The sequence below is a fragment of the Scyliorhinus canicula genome, chromosome 6, assembly GCF_902713615.1.
Source record: "Scyliorhinus canicula chromosome 6, sScyCan1.1, whole genome shotgun sequence".
NCBI lineage: Eukaryota > Metazoa > Chordata > Chondrichthyes > Carcharhiniformes > Scyliorhinidae > Scyliorhinus > Scyliorhinus canicula.
The window spans coordinates 85,945,710-85,960,438 of NC_052151.1; the positions used below are offsets into that span (position 1 = coordinate 85,945,710).

The 14,729-nt window shown below is 44.4% G+C and overlaps 1 protein-coding gene across 3 annotated transcripts in view; it reads left to right on the forward strand.

Moving 5' to 3' along the window:
* Positions 1-14,729, forward strand: part of LOC119967287 (protein FAM162B-like) — a 121,285-nt gene that overhangs the window by 40,418 nt on the left and 66,138 nt on the right. For 2 of the 3 annotated variants that reach the window (XM_038799613.1, XM_038799614.1), the window contains exons 1-2: positions 5,921-6,185; positions 9,143-9,251. In XM_038799613.1, coding sequence (XP_038655541.1) covers positions 6,020-6,185; positions 9,143-9,251 — 275 coding nt within the window. In that variant the 5' untranslated portion in view covers positions 5,921-6,019. Of the gene's footprint in view, positions 1-5,920; positions 6,186-9,142; positions 9,252-14,729 lie in introns of those variants that run through there. The other variant, XM_038799615.1, reaches the window with a different exon arrangement.

Here is a 14,729-nt window from a genome sequence, read left to right on the forward strand (position 1 = left end):
ACTAAACTCTTGATTAATAAGGGGATCAGGGGTTATGGGGAAAAGGCAGGAGAATGGGGATCAGAAAAATATCATCCATGATTGAATGGTGGGACAGACTCGATGGGCTGAGTGGCCTAATTCTGCTCCTATGTCTTTTGGCACCGGTATGACCGCTTAATGGGGAGGGGGTTAGACCATTCGATGGGAGGTCCTCCCATTAATGGTATGGCGATTGGACTTGATTGGTGATTATTGGTTTTCTCGCCACATCGCGGTGGGATCTCGCCGAAGAGAGCTGGCCGGTTCGATCGGAAACCAATCGGCGCCCGGAGTGGTTCCCAAATTAGGCCTCACCTGCTATCTAACCAGCGTGACTAGGACGGTAGATCAAACCCCTTGTTTCCTGATTTTCCCCACCCTCGCCAGTGAAGAAACGAGGTTCAGGCCCACAGAGGGCGAGAACCCCATTTTAATGCAATTACGCACATTTTCATATAATTAGCGAGCCCCCTGCCAAATGATCCCCCCCTCACTGAGTATTCAAACTCGCCAATGTGAAGTCAGGTTTACAACAGCTATTTAAAAATATGAATCAGTCGATGGGATCACCTTGAAGTGCAAAGGAAAGTATAGACACTGAGGAGGGAGGAACATGTCCAGGCAGTGCCATGGCACTATCCACTGGCATAGCCCCTTGACACAGGTTGACACTGCCAATCTCGCTGGCTCCAAGAGGACTCACAATCGACCCATTTTTAGGATGTGGACTGTTGTCATTCTTTCCAACTCTAAACTTCCATCATCTTCCCAGTAAAGCAACACAGTCTCTGGCAAATCGCAGACTACACAGTGGTTAGCACTGCTGCTTCACCGCACCAAGGACCCGGGTTCAATTCTGGCCTCCGGTGACTGTCTGTGTGGAGTTTGCATTTTATCCTTGTGTCTCTGTGGGTTTCCTCTCACAGACCAAAAGTGCACAGGTTAGGTGGATTGGACATGCTAAATTGCCCCTTTGTGTACAAAAGGCTAAGTGGGGATACGCGGATAGGATGTAGGTGTGGGCTAAAGTAGGGTACTCTGTCCAAGAGCCAGTACAGATTCGATAGGCCAAATGGCCTCCTTCTGCACTGCAGTGATTCTGTGATTCACCCAGACTTGCTGTCAGGCAGGCGTCAGAACAGATCACATGACCCCCTTCATTTCACCTTGAGTTAACAACAAAGTCCAAATATATAGCAGTCTTGTAAACCTCACAACTGAAACACTGATTGTGGGTAATTCATTAGGTTAAGTTTGGTTTAATATTTAAAATCATTTGATTTATTGAAAATACCTGTGTAATTCATGAATCCAAAAGTTAGTATGAAAGATGTTAATTTGCTGTTTAAAAGCCTCTCTTCTTGATGTAAATTGTAAATTTCTATTTCCACTTTTCCCATTCAACTCTGTCATGTCAACTTTCATGAAGTAGAGTATCCCAGCTGCATCACCTTTTATCCATAACTTATATTTATCAATTGACTAAAGGCAACCTACTAATAGATATGTATAGTCTAAGTCTCTTACATTATTGAAAAAATATTACTGAAGCAACGGCTGAACTAATGGATTAGTTCAAGGACTACTTCAACATTAAAACAGAAATGTTCTGTTTTGCTTCAGCTTTATTCAGACAGCTACACTCGCTAGCGGGACATATTGGAAATTTCAATAATCGTCACACATTTTGAACCATTTTTGAGAGAGTAATGTTTATTTACTCTTCTTGGTAAATTAGGTTTTTAACAGGTCAAAAACAATAGACTATTATTTCTGCTAATCATTGAAAAGTGAAGCTTTTACAGGGCTTCAGCTGAAGCCCTTCAATGTATAACAGGTAAGAGAGAGGCAAGAATAGACATTGGACCACTGGAAAATGTGGCTGGAGAAGTAATAATAGGAAACAAAGTAATGGCAGACAAACTGAATAGTTACCTTGCATCAGTTTTCATGGTGGAAGACACCAGTGGGATGCCAGAGCTCCAGGAGAACCAGGGGCAGAGGTGAGTGCAGTGACCAATACGAAGGAGAAGGTTCTGGGGAAACTGAAAGTTCTGAAGGTGGATAAATCATCTGGACCGGATGGACTACACCCCAGGGTTCTAAAAGAGATAGCTGAGGAAATTGTGGAGGCATTGGTGATGATCTTTCAGGAATCACTGTAGACGGGAAGGGTCCCAGAGGACTGGAAAGTGGCTAATCTAACACCATTGTTTAAGAAGGGAGGGAGACAGAAGATGGGAAATTATAGGCCGGTTAGCCTGACTTTGGTCATTGATAAGATTTTAGAGTCCATTATTAAAGATGAGATTGCGGAGTACTTGGACGTGCATGATAAAATAGGACTGATCAGCACGGCTTTGTCAAAGGTAGGTCATGTCTGACAATTCTGTTAGAGTTCTTTGAGGAAGTAACAAGGAAGTTAGACAACGGAGAACCACTGGACGTGATTTATTTCGATTTCCAGAAGACCTTTGACAAGGTGCCGTATAGGAGACTGTTAAATAAGTTACGAGCCCATGGTGTTAAGGGTAAGACCCTGGCATGGATAGAGGATTGGCTGACTGGCAGAAGGCAGAGAGTGGGGATAAAGGGGTCTTTTTCAGGATGGCAGCTGGAGAAATAATAGACTATTTTCTAAATGGGAGATACTTAGAAAATCAGAAGCACAAAGGGAATGGAGAGTCCTTGTTTACGATTCACTTAACGTTAATGTGCAGGTTCAGTCGGCAGTTAGGAAGGCAAATGCAATCTTAGCATTCATGTCGATAAGGCTAGAATACAAGACCAGGGATGTACTTCTGAGGCTGTATAAGGCTCTGGTCAGACCCCATTTGGAGTATTGTGAGCAGTTTTGGGCCCCGTATCTAAGGAAGGATGTGCTGGCCTTGGAAAGGGTCCAGAGGAGATTCACAAGAATGATCCCTGGAATGAAGAGCTTGTCGTATGGGGAATGGTTGAGGACTCTGGGTCTGTACTCAGAAGGATGAGGGGGGATCTTAGTGAAACGTACAAGATACTCCATGGCCTGGATAGATTGGACGTTGAGAGAACGTTTCCACTTGTAGGAAAAACTATAAGCATAACTATAAGCATAACATAAAACAGAGTTGAGGAGGAATTTCTTCAGCCTGAGGGTGGTGAATCTGTGGAACTATTTGCCACAGAAGGCTGTGGATGCCAAATCACTGAATGTCTTTGAGACAGATAGATAGGTTTTTGATCAATAAGGGGATCAGGGGTTATGAGGAGAAGGCAGGAGAATGGGGATGAGAAAAATATCAGGCATGATTGAAAGGCGAAGCAGACTCGATGTGCCGAGTGGCCTAATTCTGCTCCTATGAGTGTGGGTCGTATTCGCTAATTTCATTGTTGAATGTTGATGCTAAGTTGTTGGTTAAAGTGTTGGAAATGCATTTAGAGCCCTGCATTCCAAGGGTGATTTGGGAGAAGCAAACAAGGTTTGATAAGGGTCAGCAGATGGCAACCGACATATGTCGATTATTAACTTACCTCCCTCTCCAGTGCCCGTACTGGATGTGATTGTTTCAATGGATGCCGAGAAAGTGTTTGATATGGTCGAGTGGGGGTATCCATTTGAGATTCTTGGGCGGTTCAGTTTTGAATTAAAGTTCATATGCGTGATACTCCGTCCCACCGTACCATTTCCTGATGGTAGCGCGATCCTCCATCCCGGCAGCCATCCAATGGAGTTTCCCATTGTGGGCACTCCCCACCCCGTCGGGAAATCCGTGGGCGTAAGCATGATGCTGGCGAAGCGGAGGATTCCACTGACGGAGAATGCCGCCCCATATCTTTGATTCATTTGCTGTATAGGGCACCCACCACTAGTGTCCATACTAATGTCTTGAGCTCAGGCTACTTTCAATTGAGCAGGGGCGCAAGGCAGGGTTGACCACTGTCTCTGCTTCTGTTTGCCTTCGCATTCGAACCACTGGCTATTGCATTGAGGTTTTCCATGGAGTGGAGGGGGATAAAGTGGGGAGGGAGACAGCATTGGGGTCCCTGTATGAAGATGATCTGCTTTATAACAAGGACCCCGTCTCCACGGTGGTGAGGTAATTCAGCTACTGAGGAGTTTCTGCTCCTTTTCGGGGTATAAGTTGAATCTGGACAATAACGAATATTTTCCGGTGATCCCCTGCCCCCCGGGGGGAGCCGATCTGCGGATGTTGCCTTTTCGCCTTGTCAAATCTAGCTTTCATTATCTCGTAATCTGGGTCACCCATGATTGGGTCTCGCTTCATAAACTAAATAATGCTAGTCTGCTAGTTGGCGTCGGAACTGATTTGCAGAAGTAGGATGTCCTCTCCTGTCCTTGGCGGGCAGGATTCGGAGGGTATTTCTGCAGAGAGAGAGAGACTGTCAGGGGGCTTAGGCTTACCTAACTTGTTACTCTATTACCAGAGAGCAAATATTGAAAAGGTGCTGAGTTGGTTTCAGGATTTGAATTCCATATGGAGATAGATGGTGGCCAGCTCTTGTAGTGGTTCTTGTCTAAAGTCCTTGATAATTGCCTCGTTACCATTTTCTCCTGCGAAAGTTACCCAGCCCGGTGGTGGTGTCAACTCTGAAGATTTGGAAGCAGTTTCAGCAGCATTTTAAGCTCGTTGACAGTCCTATTTGTGGTCATCACAGCTTTGTACCAGCAGAGTTGGACTCGAGATTTAGGTCTTGGGTGTGGGAGGGGCTGGAGGGTTTTGGGGACCTGTTTGTGAAGGGTAGGTTGGTTGGATTTGAGGAGCTGTTGGATAAATACCAACTCCCGAGGTCTAATTTATTTAGGTATCTACAGGTGTGTGATTTTCTGTGCAAGGAAACCTCTTTGTTTTCCTTTGTCACCCTCCCTCATGAATAGGGTTCAATGTCTGGCCAAAGTGGATGAGGGAAATATTTTGGACATCTATGGTCAGATATTGTCTGTGGAGCAGGCTCCATTGGATGAGGTGAGGAGGAAGTGGGAGGGTGAGCTGATTTTAGAGGAAGGGGTGTGGAGTGTGGCTCTTCATAGGGTCAACTCGACCTCCTCCTGTGCCAGGCTAGCTTGATTCAGTTCAAGGTGGTGCACAGGACACATCTGACGAGGACTAGGATGAATGCTTTTTTCTCTAGAGGTTGGACGACAGGTAAGAATGGTGTTCTCGGGACCCATATGTTCTGGTTGTGTCCTAAACCTATTGTCATTTGGCTCTCTTTCTTTAACACCGTGTCAGGGATTCTTGATATCTGCTGGTGGCCCTTTTTGGGGTTTCAATCTCGCCGGTGCTGTGGACGGGGTTGAAGACAGAAATCCTCAGTTTTGCCTTGTTGATAGCCCAGAGGTGAGTTCAGCTGAGATGGAGTTCTCCCAACTCTGCCCAGTGCCTTGGCATGGCTGGGGAAATTGAATGGATTTCCTATAACTTGAGAAGGTCAAGTACACCATTAGAGGGTCGGTAGAAGGGTTTTATTTAAGATGGCAGCCATTTTATTTCCTTTTTCAGGGAGTTAGTCAATGTCAGCTGTTGGGAGGAGGATATTCATCATCAGTTGGGGTTTTCTTTGGGGGTTTTTAGTTATAAGTGTAAGGGGTGGTTTGACAATGTTTGAAATGTGTTTTTGATCTTTTTGTATTTGACAGTTATTATGGATTTATTTTGTAATTGAATTATTTTGTAATAAAAATTGATTATTTTTTCTAAAAAGACAGTCCTTTTAAGTATTATATTGCCAGACAACGTAACCAGAAGCGAATTTAATAAAAAAAAACATTGGCTATCTTTTGGTTGGATGTAAATTAGATGAGCGCAGATGCACAACAGTCATTTATAGTGTGCATGTTTTCAATGAGTTTAAGTGGCTGCAGTGACATTGTGCAGATCTGTTCTGGACACCGATTGCACTGGAGTTGGGGGGCGTGATTGACAGCTTCTGTTTAAATAGATGGCTCCAATTGATCAGAGCGCGGATAGAGAGGTTCGGCTGAAGACCCGTGAAGATGATTCGCGCTGTGACAGGTCAAAGAAAAATCAATTCGGCTCTGTGTCGATTGTACGGGACTAAAGCAACAGACAGGCGGACTCTGCTCACCAAAGGCACAGGGGATCTGGAAAGGACTTTTGCTAATGATTTGCGAATCATTTCAGTGAGAGCAGCCCGCACAGGTAAATATCATGTCATTTCAATCTTTACAGAATCTACAGATGGATCAATGTCTTTCACTCAATGGGAAACTTTTCCAATCAGCGTCCGTTTTTTTCATGAATAGTTACTTAGTATCGAAGGATTTTCAATGTTTGTTTGATATACATTAGTTACTTTTCCATTGTGTTGTTAGTATTATCTGACGAGCCATTATTTCCGTTTTCCCTGAGTTGATGCTGTGCTGATTTTCTGTGTGGTGAAACTTACTCTGGGCACTAAGTATTTGACTTCCTTTCCCACTCTGGGGGGTGTTTTCTGAATCCCCGGGCGAGGGGCAGAGTTTCGCTGGCACGAAATGTGTATCAGAAATCCAGTGACATGGTTCATGGTATGATTCAATCTTTCTGTCTGGGGAGGGGGGTCACTGGGATCACTGACTTCCTTGGTAGGCCCTCCTGTCAAATGATAAGGTAAAGTCATCATAGTCCCAGATGACCATAGACTGCTTTCCCCTTTAACCTGAAGATCACCACACCTCAGGAGAAGGGCAAGTTGTGAGAAGGCAGGACCTTCATGAATAACCTCAGCTGGTGTGGGCAGCACAGTAGCACAATGGGTAGCACTGTTGCTTCACAGCTCCAGGGCCCCAGGTTCGATTCACGGTTGGGTCACTGGCAGTGTGGAGTCTGCACGTTCTCCCCGCGTCTTCTGGGTTTCCTCCAGGTGCTCCGGTTTCCTCCCACAAATCCCGAAAGATGTGCTGTTAGGTGAATTGGACATTCTGAATTCTCCCTCTGTGTACCTGAACAGGGACCGGAATATGGCGACTGGGGGCTTTTCACAGTAACTTCAATGCAGTGTTAATGTAAGCATATTTGTGATAATAAAGATTATTATTATTAATTGAACCTGTGTTGCAGGCCTCGCTCTGCATTATAAACCAGCTGTCTAGCCAAGTGAGCTAGCACTGTTGGCAGCCAGCGCCAACTTGGAAAGTTAGAGATTTTTCTTTTATGTGCAACAAATTGACTTCCATCTGGTACTAAGCTGGGATTGCAGCATAAATCTGAGCTCTATCTCACTATCACATTGCTTGACTGAATTATCAGACTGCTTATTCCACAAAACGGCAGTTACTTCCAATTAAATATTGGGAAGATAAAAGTCTTCATTTCCATTTTAAACTATGTTACCCTTGCTCCTGACTCCATCCTCTATCATAGGCACGTGTAAAACTAAACCGGACTGTTTGCAACATTGTGCCATATTTGACCCTAAGAGGCTCTTCCGACCCAGACAACGTAAGGTACAACCGCCAATGGTGGGGTGAAGATCACCACCTGAAAGTTCCCCTCCAAGTCACATGCCATCCTGACTTGGAAATATGTCGCCATTCCTTCACTGTCATATGGTCAAAATTCTATGAAACTCCCGCACTGTGGATATACCTAAACTTCAGGGACTGCAGCAGTTCAAGAAGGTGACGCATCACTGCCTTTTCAAGGGCAATTAGGGATGGGCAATAAATGCTGGCCTAGTCAATGTCACCCACATCCCATAAATAAATAATACAATAAGAAAGTAGTGGATGCATAAGCAGACAGAATTACAGGAACTGCTTCAGCTTGAAACAGTGGCCAGAGAGGAGGATGTTGATGAGGGAATGTATTTTGCGGTGTTGGCCAAAGGCAATGGTGTTAGTGATCCCAATGTTTAATCAGAGAAAATTTCTTCTCATTCAGTACTTGAAGTCAGGCAATCTACTTCACAATACATAGGCAGTGTAGAGCTTAAGAGAGCTGGCACAGACGTGCAACTGGTTATAAGTTCAAATAACCATGCTCATAACAAGTACTGCTGTCAAACCTCCCATTTTAACACACTTCCCCCAGTAGTATTGAATTAATCTTTCATAATTGATAGAGAAATCCAAACTTAAATCAGTAACTTTGTTTAATATTTTCATCCCCGAGAGTAAAGGCATCAATCTGATTTCCTTCCATATTTGGGTAAAATTAATTTTAATTTATATCACTTGTGAAAGCATTAAAAGCCTTGGCATCATACTCCAAGTGGCCAATACTTTGCACACAGTTATTAATTTTGGTGGGTAAAACTATGCAGCTCACCTACAAGAATTATTGACCTTTTCAGTGTAATTTTCAAACTGTACCTTTGGTGGGGCGTCACAGCCACCAGGAGTAACTGGTGTATATTTGGGCACAGATGGCCTCCTAGTTTTTTTTTTAAGTTTTAAAAATTATGTTCATTATCTCAGTGGTCCCACCGTGAGTGCTTTGTTAGAAAGGGAACCTTTAATGTTGTATTCTTTGTAGGGCAGCACAGTGGCCTAGTGGTTAGCACAACCGCCCCACGGCGCTGAGGTCCCAGGTTCGATCCCGGCTCTGGGTCACTGTCCGTGTGGAGTTTGCACGTTCTCCCCGTGTCTGCGTGGGTTTCGCCCCCACAACCCAAAAAATGTGCAGAGTAGGTGGATTGGCCATGCTAAATTGCCCCTTAATTGGAAAAAATAATTGGGTAATCTAAATTAATTTTTTTTTTTTTTTAAATGTTGTATTCTTTGGATGGACTGATACATCTGTACCCAGGATGCCACTTAGACCTTTGCCATTAGATTACTGAAGCATCTGCAGAGGATTGGATATGTAACTGTGACAGGAACGGAATACTCCCTCCTAAACTGGTGTCCAAGCTCTTTTTCTTTGTAGGCCACATTGGTACATGCCATCAAATCTTAGGCTCCAGAAGGTCAATTCCATGTCCCTGGAGTTTGTATCCTGGGACAATTTTCCTTTTTTCGATCGCTAACAAAATATCTGAATGAAAATCAGTTTGACAGTGTCACGCAAAACAGGAGAAGCAATTATATATAATCTAGAAACGTAATATATTTCTTGTATGAATCATTTCCGTTGGTTCAATACATCTTGAATTGTGTTCTCTAATTTTCTTGAAGTTCGTGACACCCAGAAAGTTCCAGGCTACAAGCCTACAAAGTTTGACAAAAGAATTCTTCTCTGGTCTGGTCGCTTCAAGAATGAAGGGGACATTCCTGCCATTGTTTCGTAAGTATATTGAATATTATTGATTGAATTATTTTAATTTTTTTCCATGTGCAATGAAGCACAAAGAAATAAATCATCAAAACATTCTCTTTCTGGATCATTTAGGAATAATATCAATGTCTAATTGGCGTACCACATTAAAACAAATGTGGAGGAACGGCCCTATATTGAAACGGACACTTGCAGTGGTGTTTCAATCCTTATTGCTACAGGTCAATGTTTGGACTTTCGCTAGATAATTCACTGATTACATCGATGACTCCTGAAAGGACATCCTTACACCCTCAGAATCTAAGTAACCATTATCTGCACATTCGGGGAGAAATTAGTCCTTGCTGCACTCATTTCTATTCTCTTTGTACAATTTTAATGAATTTTCAATCTATTGTTTCACTCAGTCTTACTTTCCTGGCATAAATGTGTAAGATATGTTGGGAATTATGGTCTGCATTGTGTCACTTCCTTTGAAACAATTGGCGACGTTTATATTTTGGCAATGTGGTGCAACAAAATCCCTGTCTAATCCTGTCCATGGAGGTCATTACCTATCATTGAAAATGTAGGGGTTCCCACCCATAGTATGTTAATGCCACTGACTTTAGGGTATTGGAAAGGGTTATCGTGCATCCAGGGTATGGGCAAATGTATCCAGTTTAATCCTCAAATTGGCTCCCTTTGAAATTTCTACAGTAATTGCTTTTTGTACCATCAAATCCTTGTCCAAATAGATCCTAAAGCATTGTAATGTCTCTTGAGCCATATAGGTATGTCGCTGAAAGTAAGCACGCAGGTACAACAGGCAGTAAAGAATGGAAATGGTATGTTGGCTTTCATAGTGAGAGGATATGAGTATAGGAATAGAGATGCTCTACTGTATTTGTATAGGACATTGGTGAGACACACCGGAGTATTGTGTGCAGTTTTGGTGCCCTTTTCTAAGGAAGGATGTTCTTGCTATGGAGGGAATGCAGTGAAGGTTTACCAGGCTGATTTCTGGGGTGGCGGGACTGTCATATGACTAAGAGACTTAGTTGGTTAGGATTATATTCTTTGGAGTTCAGAGTGAGGGGGCAGGACTCTTCAATCACTGACGCCGAAATCGTGTTCAGCAAATCGCGTTCAGCAGTCGGGCGGAGAATCCACGTTTATGCCGGAATCGGGGGTGGCGCATTTTTGCGATGCTCCACCCCCTCAAAAACGGCATACTTGGGGAGTACGCCGCACTCTGTATGGATGGCCTCAGGACATCACCTGAGGCCCTCCCCTGATGCTCTGCCCCAGATGGGCCGAGACCCCCAAAGGCTTTGTTCACGTGTGCTCACACCATTCGGGGACCTCACGTGACAGCTGCAGACTGAGTCCAGTGCCACCACAGTCGGGAGGAGCTGTTCCACTGGCAGGGAGGTGCTTCAGCGGGGGTGGGAGAGGGGGGGGGGGGTGAGGGCAGTGGTCCAGGGCTGGCGTGGCTGGTTACAGAGGGACAGTTTTTGGCAGACCAGTTCTGCGAGCGGCCGGCACCATTTGCGCAGCATGATCTCTGCAGGCGGGAGCTTTACGCTGCGTGGCTGCTAGCCCCCCCCCTCCCCCCCCCCCCACTGGACGGAGGATCGGTGCAGGGGCAGGGCCAATTTTCTGGTCATAATGCATGGGAGTATCCCTTTAAGAAAGGTTTTTGTCTTATCACATGGCTTCAGTGTTGTCACTGTGTGGGTGGAGCCGGGCTGTGGCTCTGTGAGCTGTTTTTAGTTTTGCTTTCACATGTGGACAATAGTGTTTTGACCGGTCTCTTTCTATTTTCATTTTAAATATCGTTTCTAGTAAAAAAAAAACATTGATTACCAAATCAGCTACCTGCTGATTTGGTAACTTAACTGTTTTCCGGAAGGGTTTAAACCTGCTGGTGAGACGGGTCAGAATCTCATGAAAAGTCAGTCTCATTCATGAGAGAATGCAGAGTGCTGGGCCAAGCCCTTGAAAAGAGATTTTTGGTTTATTGGATTTTGTTTTTGAATTGGAACAGTTAAGGGGAATTCATTAATGGTTACACATAGATTACTGTAGCTGTTTGGGTCTTTATGTTTGTAATTGATAAAAAATTGTGCTGTGTGTGTTTATATAAATGTTAACTAAATTCTTAGAATAAAGCTTGTTTATGATTAAAGTGTCTAGGGAGATTGTTGAATCAGACTGCAAATCAAGGCTCTTGTGCTCATCCTAGCCAAATTCAACAAAAAGTTATAGATCAGGTGAACTCCATAATACACTTTGGAGTTTTTAAACCCTGGCCCATAACTGTAAGATCAGATGAATCCTGTGGAAATAGCAGCCTCAAAGGGCCGAATGGCAGACTCATAAGACCGAGAAGCAAAATTAGACCACTCGGCCCATCGAGTCTGCTCCGCCATTCAATCATGAATGATTTTTTTTCATTCGCATTCCCCTGCCTTTTCCCCATAACCCCTGATCCCCTCATTAATCAAGGACCTATCTATGTCTGTCTTAAAGACACTCAGTGATTTGGCCTCCACAGTCTTCTGCGGCAAAGAGTTCACAGATTCACTCCCCTCTGGCTGCAGAAATTCCTCCTTATCTCTGCTTTAAAGGATCGTCCCTTTAGTCTGAGATTTTGTCCTCTGGTTCTAGTTTTTCCTACAAGTGGAAATTTCCTCTCATGTCCACTCTATCCAGGCCACTGAGTATCATGTAAGTTTCAATAAGATCCCCCCTCATCCTTCTAAACTCCAACGAGTACAGACCCAGAGTCCTCAACCGTTCCTCATACGACAAACTGTTCATTCCAGGGATCATTTCTGTGAATCTCCTCTGGATCCTTTCCAATGCCAACACATCTTTTCTTAGATTGAGGACCCAAAACGGTTCACGATATTCCAAATGGGGTCTGACCAGAGCCTTATAAAGCCTCAGAAGGACATCCCTGGTCTTGTATTCTAGCCCACTTGATATGAATGCTAACATTGCATTTGCCTTCCTAACTACCGACTAAACCTTAAGAGAATCATGAACAAGGACTCCCAAGTCCCTTTGTGCTTCTGATTTCCTAAGCATTTCCCCATTTAGAAAATAGTCTATGCCTAAATTCCTCCTTCCAAAGTGCATAGCCTCACACTTTTCCACATTGTATTTCATTTGCCACTTCACTGCCCACTCTCCTAGCCTGTCCAAATCCTTCTGCATCCCCTTTTCTTCTTCAATGTTACCTGTCCCTCTACAGATCTTTGTATCATTTGCAAATTTAGCAACAGTGCCTTCAGTTCCTTCTTCCAGATCATTAATGTACATTGTGAAAAGCTGTGGTCGCAGCACAGACCCCTTGAGGGACCACTAGTCACCGGCTGCTATCCTAAAAAATACCCCTTTATGTCCCCTTCTGCCAGTCAGCCAATCTTCTACCCAAGCCAGGCTCTTACCCATAACACCATGGGCTTTTAACTTATTTAACAATCTCCTATGCGACACCTTGTCAAAGGCCTTCTGGAAATCTAAATAAATCACGTACACTGGTTCTCCTTTGTCTAACTTCCTTGTTACCTCCTCAAAGAACTTTAACAGATTTGTCAGACATGACCTCCCTTTGACAAAGGATATCATGCACTTCCAAGTACTCCACAATCTCATCTTTAATAACGGACTCTAAAATCTTACCAATGACTGAAGTCATGCTAACCGGCCTATAATTTCCTGTCTTCTGTCTCCCTCCCTTCTTAAACAGTGGTGTTAGATTAGCCACTTTCCAGTCCTCTGGGACCCTTTCTACTTCCAATGATTCCTGAAAAATCACCGCCAATGCCTCCACAATTTCCTCAGCTATCTCTTTTAGAACCCTGGGGTGTAGACCATCCGGTCCAGGTGACTTATCCACTTTAGACCTTTTAGTTTCCCCAGAACCTTCTCCTTAGTGATGGCCACTGAACTCACCTCTGCCCTCTGATTCTCCTGGAGCCCTGGCATCCCACTGATGCCTTCCACCATGAAGACTGATGCAAAGTAACAATTCAGTTTGTCTGCCATTTATTTATTTCCTATTATTACTTCTCCAGCCATGTTTTCCAGTGGTTTAATGTCTATTTTTGCTTCTCTCTTACCTTATATATTGAAAAAAACTCCTCCTATCTAGCTAGCTTGCACTCATATTTCATCTTCTCCCCCCTTATTGCATTTTTAGTTGTCCTCTGCTCGCTTTTAAAGGTTTCCCAATCCTCTGGCTTCTCACTAATCCCCTATTGTGAAATTGCCATTTTTACATGCACTCTCTATCTCCTGATTTATTTTCTTCCCCACATCCTGACCACTGCTCGGGGGTCTGTACATAACGCCCATCAGTGTCTTTTTACCTTTGCGATTCCTCAACTCTACCCACATTCTATGCCTTCTGATTCTATATTGCTCCTTGCTATCGAATTAACTTAATTCCTTACTGACAATGCAACCACGCCCCCTTTGCCCATCTGCCTGTCCTTTCGATAGGACACATATCCTTGTATATTCAGATCCAAGCCCTGATCCCCTTTCAGCCACATCTCTGTGATGCCCACAACATCGACCGGCTAATTTCACTGTGCAACAAGCTCATTTACCTTGTTCCGGATATTGCGCGCATTAAGGTACAATATCCTCCATCCCGCATTGTCCAGCTCCCTTCTCACACTAGTCACCTTTTTTGCTCTCCCTGGGGGTGATGTTGTTCTCTTAGTTGTGTTCTCTATTTCCCCCTCAGTTATGATACTTTCTAAGCTAACGCTCTGGTTCCCACCCACCTGCCATACTAGTTTAAATCCTCCTGAGTGACACTAGCAAATCTCCCAGCCAGGATATCGGTGCCCCTCCAGTTTAGATGTAACCCGTCCTTCTTGTGCAGGTCGCACCTGCCCGGGAAGAGATGCCAATGGTCCAGAAACCTGAAACTCTCCCTCCTAAATCACCAGTTTAGTCACTTGTTTAGCTGCTCTATCCTCCTATTTCTAGCCTCACTGGCACGTGGCACAGGGTGTAATCCTGAGATTACAACCCTAATCGTCCTGCTTTTTAGCTTACTGTGTAACTCCCTGAACTTATTCTGCAGGACCTTGTCACTCTTCGTGCCTTTGTCATTAGTACCAATGTGTACTACGACCTCTGCCTGTTCACGCTTCCCCTTCAGGATCTCCTGGACCCTCGCACCGGGGAGGCAACACACCATCCTGGAGTCTCTTTCATTTCCACAGAAGAGCCATTTGTGGTGCCACTGTTCTGGCTGTTGTTGTTTTCCCCTGATATGCTATTCCCCCCCCCCCCCCCCCCCCCACAGTATCCAAAAAGGTATACCTGTTAGAGAGGGGCACAACCACAGGGGATTCCTGCACTGACTGCCTGCCCTTTCTAGCGGTCACCTATCTGTCTGCCTGCACCTTGGGTGTGATCACATCTCTATGACTCCTATCTATGACGCTTTCCGCCACCTGCATGCTCCTAAGTGTATCC